The following is a 16,368-nucleotide window of genomic DNA, read 5'->3' on the forward strand; positions in this document are numbered from 1 at the left end:
AGCAAGATGTAAACGCCAGTATAAATAAAATTCCCATGCCTTGTGTCCTCGTCCAGCGACGACGTCTACTCAGCCTTTCCCTTTCCCTTGTCATCGACCTCCTCAACAGAGAGGTTAATCTTCTCAGCAGCAGCAGCCATCTCCTGCAACTCCTCTTCACCGAGCTCGACACCCTCCTCGTCAACGATCCTCATCTTCTTCTCGCCACTGCCCTCACCCTCGTCCTTCGCCGCAGGCTCCTCCTTCACCTCGGTATTTTGAAGCATCCAGTCGACGACCTCCTCCTTGTCATTTGCTTGTGCCTCCCAGATCGGGGTCCTGCTCATGTCGTTCTTGGAGGAGAAGTCCGCGCCGGCCTTGATGAGGACTTGGACAACTGGGAGATGGCCAAGGAGACATGACCAATGCAGAGGAGTGTTCCCTCTCTCATTCTGAATATTCAGAAGGCTCTTATCCGCAATTTCCTGGATTAACGCGTTTACAATGTCTGCGGATCAGGTTAGCTCATATTGCATTCTTCCCGCAATGCAAACGTACCGACGTGACCATTCGCAGCAGCCATATGCAGCGCAGTATTTCCAGTATATTCATCTTGCGCCTTCAACAGTTCCTCTTTCCGGTCTGCGAATTGGGCGAAGTACGCGTTGATCTCCTCGAGATCGCCGTAGCGGGCTGATAGAATGAAATCGTCCGTATCGAATTCGAGAGTAGCCATAATGAAGCTCTGCGAAGGAATAAACAATGCACGATGCTCTTGATGCTTTTTTTTATTAGGATCGAGGAGGTCAAGGATCGGACTTTCTCGGTGATTTGCTTGTACGGCTGCGGGTCGCGTTTCACCGAACGTTAAATGCACCCAAATTTGTGGGGCTGAAGCTGCGGCGTGCCTTAATCAAGCTGTGGCGCACGAAGAAGTCTACGTTACTGCCGAACTTTAACTGTTTGAAAAGGTGAACCTTGAACCATAGAAGTTGTTAGGGACTTGTAAGCTCAAGAAATATACATTCCTCTGTGCAAGGGGCTATTTGAGGGGCACTTGCTGAACCCATCCGATCAGCGCAAGTCTTTGCGTGAGACCACGATGCCTAGGCCAGTCTGATCCCCATGAACTCGACGCGTTGAATCACCGGACTGAGTCGCAACGAATTCGCCTCAGACTCGACTAAACCGAGTTCTGTTCATCAGAGACCCTGCGATGGTCTAATCGCCAGAACGCAACTCTGATAGATCTGCTATTTAACCTACTGCCACTAGTCACTAGTCTTATGCAGTTGTTCCCGCAAACCTGCCTAATCCGTCAAATTCGTTGCACCGTTACACCGGATGCCGCGCGAGACCAGTTCTCCCACAATTTCCTGAACCGGTCGCACGACGTCAGCACTGACCATGACGACTGTTCGACCAGGATGGGCAGATCGAGCGGGTTCCCAAACGCGCTTGGGACCTTCGTTGATAAAAGAGGGCCACCCCCCACCCATCTCAACCCTCATCCCATCTCTCATCCTACCAAAGTCTTTCACAGAAGCACAACTTCTACGAGTACTACCACTCCCTACACCAGTACTACAAGCAACAAATACCGTACCACCCAATAATCAAGCACCATGTCTGCCACTACTATCTTTACCGCCTCTTCCGCCGTCACTGGCACCTGCGCTGAACAGAACCTTCAGTACCACCAGTCTACAATCAAGCCTGCTCTCGAGATGATCACTCGTCTCAACCAAGACATCCAGGACTACGGGGCTGAGTTTTGTTACCTCTTCCGCCGCGTCAAGTCATGGGTGGACGACAACTGCACGAGGAATGAGCAGGGCAAGCTTCCCGTGCAGGTCCTTCAGGAGCGCGGTCACTACTCGTGGATTCAAGATACGGTTATCTTGGCGGCGAAAGAGATCTCAGTATCCGTCTACAATGCTGAAGCCTGTATCGACTCGGACGATCTCGTCGGTGCTCTTCGCCATGTCCAGGCCTTGGCCAACATGGACTGGACGAACAAGAGCAATACAGCCTATTATGAGAAGAAGATGTTGTTGGATGGCAAGAAGGAAATGGAGAAGAGCATTTTTAGGAGAGAAGCCGTCATGCCCTCCCTCTTGGCTCTTTGCAACTTCGTCGAACGGGGGTCTGTTGTTCCGGCTGAGTACAGGGAGTCGGTCAGGCCCTTAGTTACCGGTTTCAAGAACGACACGTTCCGCCAGTTCCAGGGACTCACGGCTGTTCTCGTTGACACCATCGAGGGTACTATCAAGTACACCGCTGAGGTTGCACTTGAGCGTGCCGCCTATATGGATGACGAGAGTGACCTTGCATTGGAGGTCGACGGCCCCTTCCACGAGATGTCCGAGGACTCTTGTGACAGCAGCGATGACAACGCCTCCACCGGCTCATCCACGCCTGACCTCACCTTCTCTCCTGCACCAAGCAAGGAGAAGGTCGGTATGGAAATGATTGATGAGTTGTGGCTGTACCAGACCGCTGGAACCGTTGCGTTGAAGCAGCGAACGGGGTTGAGCAGTTATGCTTTTGACAACGCTTTCCTGCCAAGGCATCGTCACGTTTTGGGGAAGATTCGGAACTTCGAACCCCCAAAGGAAGTGGTTCCATGCGTCCAAGTTGAAGAGTCTACGGAGGAGAAGCCTGAAGAGAAGTGTGAAGAGAATTCCGAGGAGAATCTTGAGGAGAAGTCGGAGTGTATGAGAACGGACTATAACTTGGACGACGCATTCCTCCCAAAGCACCGCTACCTTTTGGAAAAGATCCAGAGATTATGGACCCCATGGACAGCGGTGCCACGCGTTCAAGTCCAAGAGCTCGAGGCTAAGCAAGAGAAGTTGGTGTGCTTCACTCAAAGCTACTGCCTCGACGCTGCGTTCCGTCCGGAGCATCTTCGTATGTTGGGCAAGATGGAGAGATTTTGGGGACGCAAGAGCTCGAAGGCATAAGGAGCATAATGCCCAGGATAGCACGGCTACATTGGGAACTGATGTTTACGGGTGCATAGCGATGGAGCATACATGGGGTTTTTCTTTTGGGTAGCAATAGTGTTTCAGGATCTGCAATTGATTGGCTTTTTGCACAAGCGCCGTCCATATATATGTGGGACACATCCTCCTCCGTTACTGACAGTGTCCCCATCTACACATCACGCTGAAGAACTCCAAGTCCACTCTCAAAGTTCTTTGCGACAAGGTGTTGTAGAGCATGGGGTATCAGGTTTTACGGTCGGTGAATGTGACTCTCGCGCACCTACTGCTGTGTGCAAAATTCTTGACGCGCATTTTCGTACATGCGCGAGACCCCTGTAACGGTAACATAAAACACCTCCAAACAGCTCGAAAAAGGGTCTAGGAAACTCAGTAAGGGTCGAAATGCTTGGGAAGATATGTGCCGATGTCGACCGTGACAAGGTAATCAACCAATATGCCTCTGGGAAGGATGTCTACGAAATCGCGACCAACATTGAGAGGTCTCCTTGCACGGTTTACCGAATTGTGAAGAGATTCGAGGAGACAGGGCTTACTGAGCGTAAGGGCAACTCAACCTGCGGGCGCAAATCGGCTGTTGACGAGTTTCTGGGCTCGGTAAGTGGACGATTACTGCTCATGGGTACCACCAAGGGCATGACTCAATGACCGCAGCAAATCAAGTACTTGTACGACAAAAACCCTACCCTGTATCAGGACGACTGTGCTGAGTTCCTCAATGATCAATTCGCTACATCTCTATCGCGCTACCATGTCACCCGCTACCTGCAAAAGATTGGATATACCCGTAAGGTTTTGACCTTACGGGCAGCCCAGCGCAACCCTATCTTACGCGCAAACCATGCCATTGAAATGGCTGACTATACTCAAGAGCAGCTCGTATTTCTCGACGAATCAGCCGTGGATGAGCGCACGGGTTCACGAAAATTTGGATACTCACCAACAGGCGTCCGCGCAATCCAGGAGAGGGTCTTTGGACATTCGACACGTTGGAGTGTGCTGCCGGCATTGACTATTGAAGGTTTGAAGGCTCTGCGGATCTTTCAGGGGTCCTTCAATGCTGACCGATTCGTCGAATTCATCGAAGAGGACCCGCTACCAATCGTTGGGCCATTCCCTGGTCCAAACAGTGTCATTGTGCTTGATAACTGTCGAATTCATCATGATCCAAGGGTTGCTGAACTCTTAGTGAACCAACATGGCTGCCGCATTGTGTTCTTACCGCCATACTCACCCGACCTCAACCCAATTGAGCTCTGTTTCAGCATGATGAAGGCCTGGATGAAGCGCAATAACAACGACCCTGACGCCCGTCTCGACCCTGCCTCATTTGTTCGTAAAGCGATCGACTATATCAATACAGATCTCGAAAAGATCCGCAATTTGTACACGGGCTGTGGTTATGCGCTGACCGGCATGGATTTGCGCCAATATGTTGATAACAACCGTGAAATGGCCGCTCGAGCGGCTGAGCGGGTGTAGCTATCATTCATTAGTTCTTATCAGTATTTTCATGAATCAAAGGAACATTTCGTTCATTATTCACGTACTTGCCGTTCTCACGGGTCCTTTCCCTAACAAAATGGCCGGGAACTGCCCCACCTACATAGCATGCGAGTGTAGCTCACTAGATTACGCTCCTCTGAGACAAGAATTATGCACGCTAAGGTAGGGCATGCTGTTTTGTCAAGGTTTGTGCACGCTAACGCACGCTAACGCAGGTATTGCTACGCTAACGCAGGTATTGAGCGTGCATAATCCTTGACAAAACAGCATGCCCTGCCTTAGCGTGCATAATTCTTGACAACGTCGTTTCGTGCTCGAGTACAGGTTTGCAAAAGAATCAAGCATTGTGGATTGAAAAGCAGTACAGTACGACAGAGATAACTATAGATCAAAGCTTTCGTCAAACTCCTGGCTTTCGTAGACCTCGAAGGGTGTCACCTCGAGGCCTAGGGGTTCCCTAGGCTTCGATTGCTGCTCCCGCTGGATACCTTTCCAAACCGGCCACCATTTGCGCATAATCCTCACCCATCCATGCTTCACAGGCGGTAGGCCATTCGGATCGATGTTCTTGAGATCGTCTAGCACTACTCCATTGTCGACAATTGCATCTCGAACCGTCTGGCAATTAAAGTCGATGTATTCCGGAACCTTGGTCTTGACATAGGCTAGAAACCCGTCCAAATCATCAGCAGCCGGCCCTTGAAGAGGGCTCGAGCCCCTGAGCATTTGCGTGTCAATGGTTGTTGGGGTAGGGGTCGGAGTAGGCTTACTCGAGGGAGATAGCGGCGGTAGATCGAATCGAGGCGCAGTCACTGGTGTAGGTAGTTGAGGCATACCGGACGAAGAGTGCCTGCTTTCAGGTGTTTCCGACTGATCTGTCGACTTGTATGGTGTGAGCAACCCAGCGAAAAGGGGATCATGGAAGGGTGGATCCTCAGCGGTAACCCCATGTTCTTTCGCAACCAAGTACTTAGACCATAGATTGAGGAGATCATTGGAGATGTATCGATGATAGCCAGAAAAAGGATGAACATAGCAGTACTGCTGGTGGTGCTTGGCGCATTTGTGCTTAGCCTGTAGGGTCTGAACAGCAAGGATCATTTTCTGAGTCTGAGAGGGGTGCAACGGGGTTTGCTGGTCGAGCTCAAATTGAGAAGCAGCCCTTGTAGGGTCGTAGTGTGTTTCGATTAGGATAAAAGCTGACCATTTGACCTTGGGTGTGTTGCGCTCAGTGTGGACGGCATCAATGAAGCCTTCCCAGTCGTCCTCCGTTCGTAGTCTACACCATGGTGCATCCCGGCTCCTTCCACGGCAGACTTTCCAGTTGATATTGGGCTTCAGGGAGTATTTGTTGACGCCTTCGACGACCATATGATCATGACTGAGCTCCTCGAGGGCGACATCGATCAAAAGCTGGCCTTGGTCGGCCCAAGACCTGACTGGATTGACCGTCCAGGGTGCTTGAGGATACCTGTGGTTCTTTTGCCAGTGACGAGAACGAAGACCTGGAAGTCGTCGAATCTGCTGATAGCATCAACCGGTGCGTCTTCGTCTTCGAGTTCGATGACTGTCTTAGGTCGTTTTTCCCTCCGGACTGTATTTGTAGGTGGTGGTGAGGCTGCATCTTCGAGGAGACGGGAGGGCGGTTTAGGGGTACGAGACGATGCCCTGCGCTTATACGAAGCCTTAGCAGCTCCTTTCAGCTTCCTTGGAGGCATTTTCAAGGTTTGGCGGCGTGTTTGGTGGATTGGTCGTGTCCTGCACGAATATGCGGTAAAATGATGCGCGTCAAGAATTTTGCACACAGCAGTACGAGCTTGGACGCACAACGCAGCAACGCACTTGAGCTACTTGGCGCTGGCCATGGCGAACGATTGCAAAGGTTATATGCTAGGGTCTGTGGTACTCTCCATTAAGAGCATTCATCAGGTACGCCTGACATTATTGATTAGTCAGTGTGCCCGCTCAAATACAGTCTCGTTCGTCCCAATAAAATGTGAAGACTGGATTAGCCACTCCAGCTGATGCTGCCGGATGGGTAACCCCGATATGTGTATATCTTACTTCACTTTGCCTTACTGCGTAATCAGCAACTTCGGTCCTTACATTCACGGGCCACAAAGCCTCTGAATTCGGCACGTCCTGCTCAACGTAGTGGATTATCATATGGGAAATTCGTTAATTCCTCCCTCTGAAATCTATCCCATATCCACTTCATCATCTCTAAACCGTAGAGTTTCCGAGAGTGTCAACAACTCCCCCCATTGTTGATCATCCTTCACAGCGATAGTACCATCAGACTGCAATTGCCGATAAGCACGGACAGTAGGGCAACTCCATTCGTCCGTTTGTTCCCCGCGTATGAGCTTTTGAAGCAACACAAGCCACGCCTTCACGGCCTTCTCCTCTGACGGCGTTAAACCGAGGCGCTTCCCAAACCACTATGCCCCAAGGTCAGAGGCCTCGATGACCAGATACTGGCGTTTATAACTTACCCACACAGCAGCATCGAAAGCATGCCCAACCCCCATGTTGGTATGAAACACATTGTCAAATGACGAGGGGCGGAAACTGATGCGGTAACGGAGGATGCTGGTGCGATCAACGCCGCCGTTTACGAGGTCGTTCACTAACATCCGGATTGGGATGCGAACCTGAACGTCTGAGACGATCTTGCCAAAGCGGGTACTGCAATCTTCAGGAGAAGCATCCGCAGGGAGTGGCGGGTACGCTGTTGTTAGCTTCTTAGCAACCTCTGGGCCGTAGTAGTTGGCGAGTTCGGCCAAGAAATCCGAAAAGGACTTTGGTGGATTAATGGCAGCATACACACTCTCCTATACAAATGCTAAGCGACATTGATGAATTCTCGAAAGAGCCCTTACCTCGTTCTCAACCTCACCAATCATGATCTTTATTTCTTTCTTAGCAAACCTAGCCGCAAAAGTGCCATTCTGTTGCTCCTCGGCGAGAGTTGAGGCGATGAACTCGTCATCTGTGACCGCACGAAAGGTGTGTTGCTTCATCTGACTGATGAGCTTGATGAGTTCGTTAGCTGGTACTTGACGTAATTTGTCAAGCTGGTCAGCAGGTGAGTTATCTCGTGATATACCAGCTATGTTGCAAAGCTCCCCGAACTGATCCTTTGCTGGTCAAGTCCGTCAGTAGCAGCAATGTTTCTCCGGCTTGTACGTTACCTTCGAGGTACGGTTTCGGTTGAGTCTATGAAGAATAAGAATCATTCGCAGGAGCGGGGATGCGCTGAAGACGTACCGGGATAGCATTGGAGAACATAATGACTCGCTGAAAGAGAAGATCGGTGTCCTTGTCTTCCCGCAGCTCGTAATTGAGCTGAGCGTGTACTACTCGGGAGTTAGAAACAGTTACAAAATACCTGACCCTCCTCCTGAGGATTACATACCTGAATAGGCACCTGCACTCAAGCCTCCCAAGGTGACATTCTCCGGATCACCACCAAAGTGTGTGATATGGCCGCGAATCCATTCAAGGCCCAGCCTTTGATCCTAAATAAAACAGTCAACAATCCACGCTCCTGCTACGAATCAACCCATACCCAAAAGCCGAAGTTGCCCTTCACCTCATCAAGACCAGACAAGAACCCAAAGACGTTCAGTCGATATCCAATAGACACCACGATAGCCTGCAAGTTACCGCCATCTTTATCGATGAGCTCCGTGGGATCATCTTGTATAGCGTGAGATGGCGAACCAATCTGAAGCCTATGAGACTTCCCCGGTTAGCCAGCAAGATCACGCTGAACAGATTGAAGTCTAACCATCCCCCATGAATCCTGCGTACTGTTAGCCTTATTGTTGATGAGGTTCGGGAACAAAGGTATAATTACCATGCGAACACCGGCCATCCTCCTGAGTCCTCTGGAGGCTCCTCGTTGGGTGTCCAGATGTTGACCATCAGACAGTCCTCAGAGAACTTCGCAAATCTATCAGCAGTGGCTCAAAAACCATCCAAATAACCGGTACCTTGTCGTCAGGAATTGCTCCGAGCTTTCGTCCATGCAGGAAATACGATGGCTGCGGACTGACATTCCTCATTTCCCGACAATCCAACGGCGTTCCCGTCACCTCACCTTCATAAATATGATCCAAACTTAATGGAACAGGTTTCCTCCATCTCAAATTCCCAAGAGGAGGCTTGGCATACGGAATCCCTGCAAATCGTCGCACGTTGTGATTTTCGCCAAGGATCAGACCAGTGACTGAGCCCTGCGAACCCAGTGACAGGGTAAATGGCTCGGAAGGTTCCAAATGCGAAGTAGAACTACCCATCCTGGTCGAGCTCGATGTCTTTGTCAGAGAGATCTGTACGGCCTCTGGACTTTACCATAGAAATAAGCTCGGGCCTACAACGCGGGGGAGGCTGAACGCGCGGTGCAGTTCGGCACAGGCGGGAAACCTTGCAGCATACACCCGAGCAACAAGAGGAGCAAAAACGGGGCGAGAAATGTGATGGATGATGAGTGTCGTTGTCCTTTTGAAAGATGCAAGTTCAAAGGAGATGAGGTCACTGTCTCGTTGCATGTCGGGCGGCATCTGGATGGAGCCCTACAGGAAGGTGATGGCGAAGGCTCAACCGTAGCCGAGGAAGCGTCCGAGCGGGACGGATTCGGCGGGCTTGAAGACATGTATGACTTCGACGGTGAACCAAATATGATCCCTTGCCATCACCCAGATTGCGGCGCCATGATCCTTGCTGCCGAGGTCCAAACACACGAAGATGCTCATCTCGCCTTACAACTCTCGCTCGACGAAGCCCAGTTTGCGGAAGCTAATGAAGCTAAACACTTCAATGCTCTGAAGAAGAGAGAGCTCGGTCATTTCATGGACAGGGATGAGAAACAGGGAGGACCGCCACCTAAAGTCTTAAAGGCCATGGAGCAAGTCGGAAGAGGCGGGCGCCAGTTACTGATAGCGGGAAGTAATCTGGGCTGGGTGACCGACAATATGACGGTCGGTATCCTGACTGCATTGAAGAATGTCTTCAACGTACCTGTTATGGAGAAGTACAAACTGTGGTTGGCCGATCCGTCGGGGTGTATGCACATTGGTGGAGAGAACGACGATCGTGGATTCGGTTGTGGATTCCGGAATGCGCAGATGCTGCTGAGCTATCTGGCACATACTCGTCCGACTGACTATGTGAATGCCTTTGGACAAAAGGACCTACTGAGTATCTCTGAGATACAGCAGAAGATCGAGAGGGGGTGGGAGATGGGTATTGACTGGTTAGGAAGGGAGCAATTGCAGGGCAAGATCCTTGGTACGAGGAAGTGGGTTGGGACGACGGAGGTGTATACCTTGTTTACACAGGCAGGGATCAAAGTTGAGATTGTTGACTTTCCTCGGGGAGAGACAGCCAGGCAGTCCGTATATGAATACGTTTCATCATACTTCGGAACATCCACACCGCAACAGAAGAGGGTCAATGTCACGAACAAGGGCCCGCTATACTTTCAGCACAAGGGTCATAGCCGAACCGTTGTCGGTTACGTGGAGTCGCCGGAACGTGGCCTCCTTGTGTTTGACCCGGGGAAGAAGCCGACGCAGTTCTTGAGGCAGATAAGGAACCCGAATTTCAACCCGAAGAACAATGTGGGAAGGAAGAGGGATACTGATTGGGAGATGGTGGTGAAGCCGTATCTCATAAGGTTGGAGAATGAGATGAGGAGTGATGAGTGGCAGCTGCTGCGCATAGAAGAAGGCACAGGGATGATGGATGCTCGGGAAAGAGACGAGAGAAAGACGATTAAGTTCACACGGTTTGCGGACCAATGAAGAGATGAGCATATGGCTCCGGAGAGCCGACATAAGGATGGCAGAGGTGGGCGAGGCACGGCCTCGGACCGAGGAGATTATATCGAATTAGGTTATCTGTGACAGGTGCAAGATGAGCCGTAAGATGATACCAACAATCGTCATGGATGGACCAATACGTATGTTCCCGGCGCGATCTCGGTACCCCGGGCGCCTTGTTGCACGCTCCGCGCTCCAAGTTCCCCCCAGTGCTGCCCAAGTGTCTCGACGGTTGCGCGGCGCCTTATCCAGGCTCCATGCAAACACGAGGTCCCTCTACGCTGCCGTCTGCAATTTATCGCGACAAGACACCTGCTGCTGTCGATCGGTCCGTCCACGACCCTCCATAAGGACTGGGGCCTCTACCCGACGAACTCTTGAAGAGCATTTATACCCGGCCGCACCCTGCTTTTTCTATCCTGCGATACCCTGACCACCCACGACCTTGTTAATTTGACTTGGGACGACCTTTACCTTACCCGCCGACTACCTGAGTCATTGCCTATCTTGACGGACCTACTCGCTCGACGTGCCTCCCAGAAGCGACGAGGCACTGATTCTACGTATCTTCTCGCTGACGAGAAGCGCCTCATGACTGCGACGACGACCGCTACTACCACTCCCACTGGGACGTCGACTTTGATGAGTGAGCGGCCGCGTTCGCTCTCATCCAATGGGTTCACTACCAAGTTCACTACGAAGTCGCCGTATCTTCCGTACACCCCGCCGTCTTCCTCTTCTGGTTCCGTTACGCCGGTGAACACCCGGGTTGAGCACTTGCGCTCAATCATCATCCGCCAGTCTTCGGCTCCAAACGCTGTTCCCTTATCGCCGGAACGTCATCATCGCAGAAGTCACTCAGGTCCGAGGCCATTGGTCAAAGAGACGCTGAATGCTCAGTGCCATCATAGCGAACAAGGGCGTATGCTCAACAACTACTGCATTAAGGAGGAAATCGGGCGTGGAAGCTTCGGATGCGTATACCGCTGCATTGAGACATTGACCGGTAAGGAATATGCTGTGAAGGAGTTCAGTAAGTCGAGGTTGCGCAAGAGGTCACAGTCTGCTATTTTGCGCCGTCCCAGGCCGAGGCCGGTGAGTCTCGGTGCTGGTGTGTCAGGACGACCCGTGCTGCTCCAGAGGAAGAGTGCAAGTGATATTCATCAATTGGAGGAGCAAGGCAACCCACTCTCGTTGATTAAGAGCGAAGTGGCCATCATGAAGAAGCTCAATCACGAGAACGTCCTGAACTTGATTGAGGTCCTCGACGATCCTACCGGTGATTCTTTGTACATGATTGTGGAGATTGCATCCAAGGGTGTTGTCATGAAAGTAGGCCTGGACAACCACGCCGGGCCTATCGAGGACGAAGCTTGTCGTCACTACTTTCGTGATCTCATTCTCGGGATGGAGTATCTCCACGCCCACAACATCGTCCACCGTGACATCAAACCCGATAACCTCCTCCTCACCCACGACAACATCCTCAAAATCGTCGACTTTGGTGTCAGTGAAATCTTCGAGAAGGAGAATGGGGACAGAGTCAAAAAGAGTACCGGGAGTCCGGCATTCATGGCGCCTGAGATCTGTGATTGCGCCAAGGGTGAGATTTCTGGGAAGGCGGCGGATATTTGGGCGATGGGTGTTACTCTCTTCTGTCTCAAGTATGGTCATTTGCCCTTTGAGCGTACTAACTTGATGGATCTCTACGAGTGTATTAAAAATGATGAGCCGGAGGGTATTCCGGAGGACGAGGATCCAGCGCTCGTTGACCTTTTCTCCTGGATCCTGCAAAAGGATCCTTCTACGCGCATCACGATGGACGAACTTCGTGAGCATCCTTGGGTCACATGTGACGGCCACGATCCATTGTTGCCGAAGGAGGAGAACGTTGCGGAACTCGTTACCCACGTCACCGCCGAAGAAGTCCAGGGTGCCATCAAAGGCATCCGTGGTGCGATGACGGTCATCAAGGCTGTGAACAAGCTCAAGAAGCTCAGTCTTCAGCGTAGGAGAATGAGCTCATGCTCCACTACTTCGGATGACTCTGGGGTCATGAGTTCGGGAGCTCAGACGCCTGCCTCGATGTTGGATATCCCGACGAGCAATAGGATGATCAGGACGAAGAGCGTGGATGATCAGATGCTTTCTCCTGCTACGGATCGTTTGAAGGAGCCGTTCCCTGAGGTTAATCTGGGCCAGACGATTGGACGTCCGGAGTTGGAGATTGCTATCGTCTCGGAGGAGCCGGAAGAGGTGAATGAGGATGTCGTGGAGCGCGTGTTGGCTTGTGCAGTTGATGGTCGTGGTCAGAAGGCTATGAGGTCTCCGCTTGCTATTCCCAGGATTCAGACGGTCTTGAAGCCGGAGAAGCCGGAGCTTGGGATGCCGTGGGTGTCTATCGAGGCTCCGACTCCGGTGGTTGACAAGAAGCTTCCCTTTGCAAGGACGCCGCCGGTTGCGATTACCCCCGAGCCGCGTTTTGAGACGTATGGACCTTGGTCTTCGCCTAAAGTTCATAAGCCCGCTGAGGTGCCGCGTCCTGCGGCTCAGGATGAGGTCAAGATGGTTGTACCGCCGACTCCACCGCCTGGTTATGTTCACGAACCCTTCGGTTTGCGTTCTACAGATGACGGTGGACCGATCCTTTCCGCCTCGCCGTCCGGCACAGACGAGAATATCTACGTCAACGCATGGCATAACGAGGAAATTCGCATCCGTCACGAGAAGGGCGAAGACGCCATTCTGTTCCACAACTGGCGTATCGACGACGAGAAGGGGAACCCGGAGGTTAATCCTCACGGGAGGGAAAAGGTGGAACGCGCAAAACCGGTGGTTATGAATAATGAGGAGAGGTTTGATTGGCAAATGGTGTTGGATGAGATGCGTGATCGGTGATTTTTGATGAATGACGTCCCTGGGATTGGGGTTGGGCTGCTTTATCCTTTATGAAACCATAAGCATTCTTATTGGGCTGGCGTTCGTTTATTAGTTGATTCGGGATTGGATGAGCATTGTTAGTGGACGGTTGTGACTGGCTGTTTGGCAACGATACCTATCATTATGGGTTCTTGTACTCCCAAATATTTATCTTTGAATTGGTGGCCTCCAAAATTTCGCACGAGCAACCTAAATTCTTCGGGTAGTTGGTATCCCCACACCGCGATTCGAATTCGTCAGGGCTTCTTCCCATATTTCGCCACATATTTATTTTCTCTCTTCGCCTTCCACTCCGCCTTGATCACCTTCTGTTGCTGCCCACGACTCATAACACCCTCCTCCTCCTCTATTCTTCGCTTCCATGCGTCGGCATCTTGATCATCAAGCACCATAACTCCAAACTTTCCTTCCCGATATCTGTCAATGAGGTGGAGGGCGGTGTTTTCCACGTCAGGGACACCACCGGCGAGAAGACGACCCGAGTGCTTTGCAACATGGTTGATGAACGTGTCCACGTCATTTGTTGGTTCTTTCATTTTGAAGAATTCGACATATGGAGGTGTTGGTTGTCGATTCAGGTGGAAGAGGAGATAGTCGACTATGGTCACTGACGAAATGACGTCCTGTTTGATACACCCAGCAAGTGCAAGCTTGAGCATTGTCAGTGGATTTGGTACAAACGGAATCATAACACCTGTGATCAAGGTATTAGCCAGTTTTGAGTTCTCCATGTCATGTTGGCTCACCTGGCGTATCAATGAGGAAGACTACCGGATCCTCAAGGATCTTAACACTTCCAGCAACCTTTCTGGTCACACCAGGCATGTTACCTGTCCTTGCGGCCTTTCCCTTCCTCACACCTGCGTGCCGTAATGCATTCAGAATCGTGCTCTTCCCAACATTCGGCATGCCAACAACAAGCGCACGAGTACCAATGGGCCTATCAATATCTTTTGCAACTTCCTTGATAAAACGGATGACTTGCTTCATGTTGTTTGTGTTCTTTGAGTGTGTGAACATGACCTTTTGTCTGGGTTGGTATGAGCGGATCATCTGTGAGCCTGTTGTCAGCCTTCTCTACAAGTTCAGTCAGAGTCCAGATGGCAATTCATCGTCTTACCTTCTCGTCAAGTGCATCTCCAGCTAGATCTTTCTTGTTGTACACAATGAGCCGTGGCCTAGCACCCACCGCCTCTTCCAGTAATGGATTCCGACTTGATACGGGTAATCGTGCATCTCGGGCTTCAATCACTAAATCGATGTCGTTCATTTGCTCCCTCATTGCTTTTAATGCACCCAGCATATGGCCGGGGAACCATGTTGCGGCCTGCTTGTAAACGAATTCGGTTCGAGGTACAAACGATGACATTGCCGGCTTTTGATCGGTGGGTGTCTACGTTACAGGGAAGCGCTCTGTGGACGTACGGTCGCGGTGCAGCGAGCCGTACTTCTTACCGGATTGAGCCGAGCCGTGCACGACCCGTCGACCCCAGCAACGCGCCCGGTTACGTACAGCAGCAGCTCAACAACACGATGTACAGCACTTCACAAAGGATCAGTGCTGTCTTTGGCCTCTTTACCACCGTCGTGTTCACGTTATGTGCCTTCATCGCCGCTACGTCCTGGCTGTTCACTCCAGAGCCGATTACTGAGGTGTCAATACGGAATGTCAATGTGTATGTCACACCAATTTGGAGCTCAATTGCGATACACTAAGCAGCTTTGAACAGCGTTAAGGGACGTACAGCTTATCAACGCTCGGATAAATCACAGGAGTATGCGTTGTTGAAGTTCGACCTCGATTACGGTTGGTCTTCGATCAGTTTCAGATACTTCTCCAATATTGACGGGATGGACAGACCTCACCTCTCTCTTTCACTGGAACACGAAGCAACTTTTCATCTACCTCGTCGCATCTTACGACACTCCACAGACGGTGTGTTATCCTAGATACTATTCGTGACACAGGGCCGTGAGCTAATATGCCTGAAACGACATAGACCAACGAAGTCGTCGTTTGGGATCGTATTATCCAGCAAAAGACTCAAGCGAAGAGGAGAGTTCGGGGCGAGAAGAATAAGTACAATGTCAACGACATTAATGGCTCTTTCAAGTAGGTCGTTTGGAAGTCGTGAACCCATACGATCACGGGCTAATCAGCGCATAGGGATGTTAACGCGACATACTCGCTTCATTGGAATGTTATGCCGCAAGTGGGGCTCTTGGAATGGGCTTCTGGAGCGCCTTCTGGAGTCATTGAGTTTCCAGATGCGAAGCAGCGTTGAAGAGAACATGGAGGTATAGGGGATCGAGGTGCAAGAAAAGACCGCCTCGGCTAGGGGAGATATACCCATTGTCATTCCAGAGTGAGGTAGGGCCAGCAATCGTACTCTATGTTTTATTGAGTCGTGTCGAGTATGTCGCCATACGATTTGTCCCCTCCCAGATCCACCTCCACACTCCCTCATTCATCCAAACATGTATATCCGTTTCGCAACTTCCTCCACAACCCACCTAACTCCTCCCTCCAACCCCTCACCTGTTACTGCGCTACACCTCAATATTTTCCATGTATGGGTCCTGACATCCTCCAACCCCAATGCATCCTTGATCTCCCCGGGGCTTAAGCATCCTTCCACATCCGCCTTATTTGCAAAAACCAACAATGTCGCCCCGCTCAATCGTTCCTCCTGTAGCAGCCCCCGCAGTTCATCCCGGCAATCTGACATTCGTGCGCGATCTGTTGCGTCAACAACCCATATTACGGCATCTGTGCGCTCAAAGTAATTTCGCCAGTAGGAGCGTAGTGTTCTTTGGCCTCCTACATCCCAGATATTAAGTTTATAGGGTTCGAAGGAGGTGAGGGTTTTGATGTTGAAGCCCAGCGTTGGGGAGATTTGGGAGATGTCTTCATTTAGGAGTTTCTTTATGATTGTAGTCTTGCCGGCATTGTCAAGGCCGAGCATGAGAAATCGCATTTCCTTCTCCTTCTGTCGTTGTTTCTTAATGATGGTGTGTAGACCCATCGTGCAACTTTCGATTGCAACGGCCTCAAAGTTTCCGCTTTGTGTTTGACGTCGGTACTGATGCCGTCGGAGATGAGCGGC

General features: G+C 51.1%; 10 protein-coding genes across 10 annotated transcripts; 5 read left to right on the forward strand and 5 right to left on the reverse strand.

The window, feature by feature from the left end:
- Positions 1-65: 65 nt before the first annotated feature.
- SAICODRAFT_6434 (ankyrin) lies at positions 66-715 on the reverse strand (the record flags this gene model as incomplete). The annotated part of the gene is made up of 2 exons (XM_019170067.1): positions 66-487; positions 538-715. 2 exons carry the CDS (start codon positions 713-715, stop codon positions 66-68), a joined length of 600 nt encoding a protein of 199 aa, XP_019025252.1.
- Positions 716-1,604: 889 nt separating this feature from the next.
- SAICODRAFT_24454 (uncharacterized protein) lies at positions 1,605-2,945 on the forward strand (the record flags this gene model as incomplete). The annotated part of the gene is made up of 1 exon (XM_019166779.1): positions 1,605-2,945. One exon carries the CDS (start codon positions 1,605-1,607, stop codon positions 2,943-2,945), a length of 1,341 nt encoding a protein of 446 aa, XP_019025253.1.
- Positions 2,946-4,229: 1,284 nt separating this feature from the next.
- SAICODRAFT_29711 (uncharacterized protein) lies at positions 4,230-4,465 on the forward strand (the record flags this gene model as incomplete). Its single annotated transcript, XM_019167480.1, has 1 exon — positions 4,230-4,465. A coding segment is annotated over exon 1 (173 nt), but the record flags the coding sequence as incomplete, so codon positions are not given.
- Positions 4,466-4,874: 409 nt separating this feature from the next.
- On the reverse strand, positions 4,875-6,211 carry SAICODRAFT_6436 (uncharacterized protein; the record flags this gene model as incomplete). Its single annotated transcript, XM_019170069.1, has 2 exons — positions 4,875-5,911; positions 5,965-6,211. The coding sequence occupies 2 exons, from the start codon at positions 6,209-6,211 to the stop codon at positions 4,875-4,877; spliced, it is 1,284 nt and encodes a 427-aa protein (XP_019025255.1).
- Positions 6,212-6,634: 423 nt separating this feature from the next.
- On the reverse strand, positions 6,635-8,833 carry SAICODRAFT_90606 (alpha/beta-hydrolase). Its single transcript, XM_019171709.1, has 10 exons — positions 8,492-8,833; positions 8,356-8,441; positions 8,287-8,301; positions 8,065-8,230; positions 7,912-8,014; positions 7,764-7,852; positions 7,688-7,712; positions 7,376-7,638; positions 6,989-7,327; positions 6,635-6,934 (listed from the first exon to the last, which is right to left on the reverse strand). Exons 1-10 carry the CDS (start codon positions 8,795-8,797, stop codon positions 6,692-6,694), a joined length of 1,635 nt encoding a protein of 544 aa, XP_019025256.1. The 5' UTR covers positions 8,798-8,833; the 3' UTR covers positions 6,635-6,691.
- Positions 8,834-8,940: 107 nt separating this feature from the next.
- On the forward strand, positions 8,941-10,382 carry SAICODRAFT_29712 (DUF1671-domain-containing protein). The gene has a single exon (XM_019167481.1). It carries the CDS (start codon positions 8,978-8,980, stop codon positions 10,301-10,303), a length of 1,326 nt encoding a protein of 441 aa, XP_019025257.1. The 5' UTR covers positions 8,941-8,977; the 3' UTR covers positions 10,304-10,382.
- Positions 10,383-10,963: 581 nt separating this feature from the next.
- SAICODRAFT_55118 (Pkinase-domain-containing protein) lies at positions 10,964-12,337 on the forward strand (the record flags this gene model as incomplete). Its single annotated transcript, XM_019169345.1, has 1 exon — positions 10,964-12,337. A coding segment is annotated over one exon (1,374 nt), but the record flags the coding sequence as incomplete, so codon positions are not given.
- A 1,085-nt stretch (positions 12,338-13,422) lies between these two features.
- Positions 13,423-14,537, reverse strand: SAICODRAFT_29713 (GTPase). The gene is made up of 3 exons (XM_019167482.1): positions 14,382-14,537; positions 14,008-14,314; positions 13,423-13,955 (listed from the first exon to the last, which is right to left on the reverse strand). Exons 1-3 carry the CDS (start codon positions 14,529-14,531, stop codon positions 13,498-13,500), a joined length of 915 nt encoding a protein of 304 aa, XP_019025259.1. The 5' UTR covers positions 14,532-14,537; the 3' UTR covers positions 13,423-13,497.
- A 219-nt stretch (positions 14,538-14,756) lies between these two features.
- On the forward strand, positions 14,757-15,600 carry SAICODRAFT_78371 (signal peptidase 22 kDa subunit). Its single transcript, XM_019171112.1, has 5 exons — positions 14,757-14,937; positions 14,992-15,068; positions 15,121-15,197; positions 15,262-15,374; positions 15,429-15,600. Exons 1-5 carry the CDS (start codon positions 14,795-14,797, stop codon positions 15,544-15,546), a joined length of 528 nt encoding a protein of 175 aa, XP_019025260.1. The 5' UTR covers positions 14,757-14,794; the 3' UTR covers positions 15,547-15,600.
- Positions 15,598-16,367, reverse strand: SAICODRAFT_29715 (ARF/SAR superfamily). Its single transcript, XM_019167483.1, has one exon. It carries the CDS (start codon positions 16,285-16,287, stop codon positions 15,730-15,732), a length of 558 nt encoding a protein of 185 aa, XP_019025261.1. The 5' UTR covers positions 16,288-16,367; the 3' UTR covers positions 15,598-15,729.
- Position 16,368: the final 1 nt, after the last annotated feature.

Source organism: Saitoella complicata (genome assembly GCF_001661265.1).
Source record: "Saitoella complicata NRRL Y-17804 unplaced genomic scaffold SAICOscaffold_7, whole genome shotgun sequence".
In the NCBI taxonomy this organism is placed as follows: domain Eukaryota; kingdom Fungi; phylum Ascomycota; class Saitoellomycetes; order Saitoellales; family Saitoellaceae; genus Saitoella; species Saitoella complicata.

Bases quoted from the DNA above. Each gene is read 5' to 3' on its own strand.
- SAICODRAFT_90606 (XM_019171709.1), bottom strand. From the start codon at position 8,797: ATGGGTAGTTCTACTTCGCATTTGGAACCTTCCGAGCCATTTACCCTG. The intron at 8,442-8,491 runs GTACCGGTTATT...AGATTTGCGAAG, and splicing joins GAGCAATTCCTGACGACAAG to TTCTCTGAGGACTGTCTGAT. The intron at 7,328-7,375 runs GTAAGGGCTCTT...GCATTTGTATAG, and splicing joins TTGGTGAGGTTGAGAACGAG to GAGAGTGTGTATGCTGCCAT.
- SAICODRAFT_29712 (XM_019167481.1), top strand. From the start codon at position 8,978: ATGGATGATGAGTGTCGTTGTCCTTTTGAAAGATGCAAGTTCAAAGGA.
- SAICODRAFT_29713 (XM_019167482.1), bottom strand. From the start codon at position 14,531: ATGAACGACATCGATTTAGTGATTGAAGCCCGAGATGCACGATTACCC. The intron at 14,315-14,381 runs GTAAGACGATGA...ACAGGCTCACAG, and splicing joins GAGATGCACTTGACGAGAAG to ATGATCCGCTCATACCAACC. The intron at 13,956-14,007 runs GTGAGCCAACAT...CCTTGATCACAG, and splicing joins CTTCCTCATTGATACGCCAG to GTGTTATGATTCCGTTTGTA.
- SAICODRAFT_78371 (XM_019171112.1), top strand. From the start codon at position 14,795: ATGTACAGCACTTCACAAAGGATCAGTGCTGTCTTTGGCCTCTTTACC. The intron at 15,069-15,120 runs GTTGGTCTTCGA...CGGGATGGACAG, and splicing joins GAAGTTCGACCTCGATTACG to ACCTCACCTCTCTCTTTCAC. The intron at 15,198-15,261 runs GTGTGTTATCCT...GAAACGACATAG, and splicing joins CTTACGACACTCCACAGACG to ACCAACGAAGTCGTCGTTTG.
- SAICODRAFT_29715 (XM_019167483.1), bottom strand. From the start codon at position 16,287: ATGGGTCTACACACCATCATTAAGAAACAACGACAGAAGGAGAAGGAA.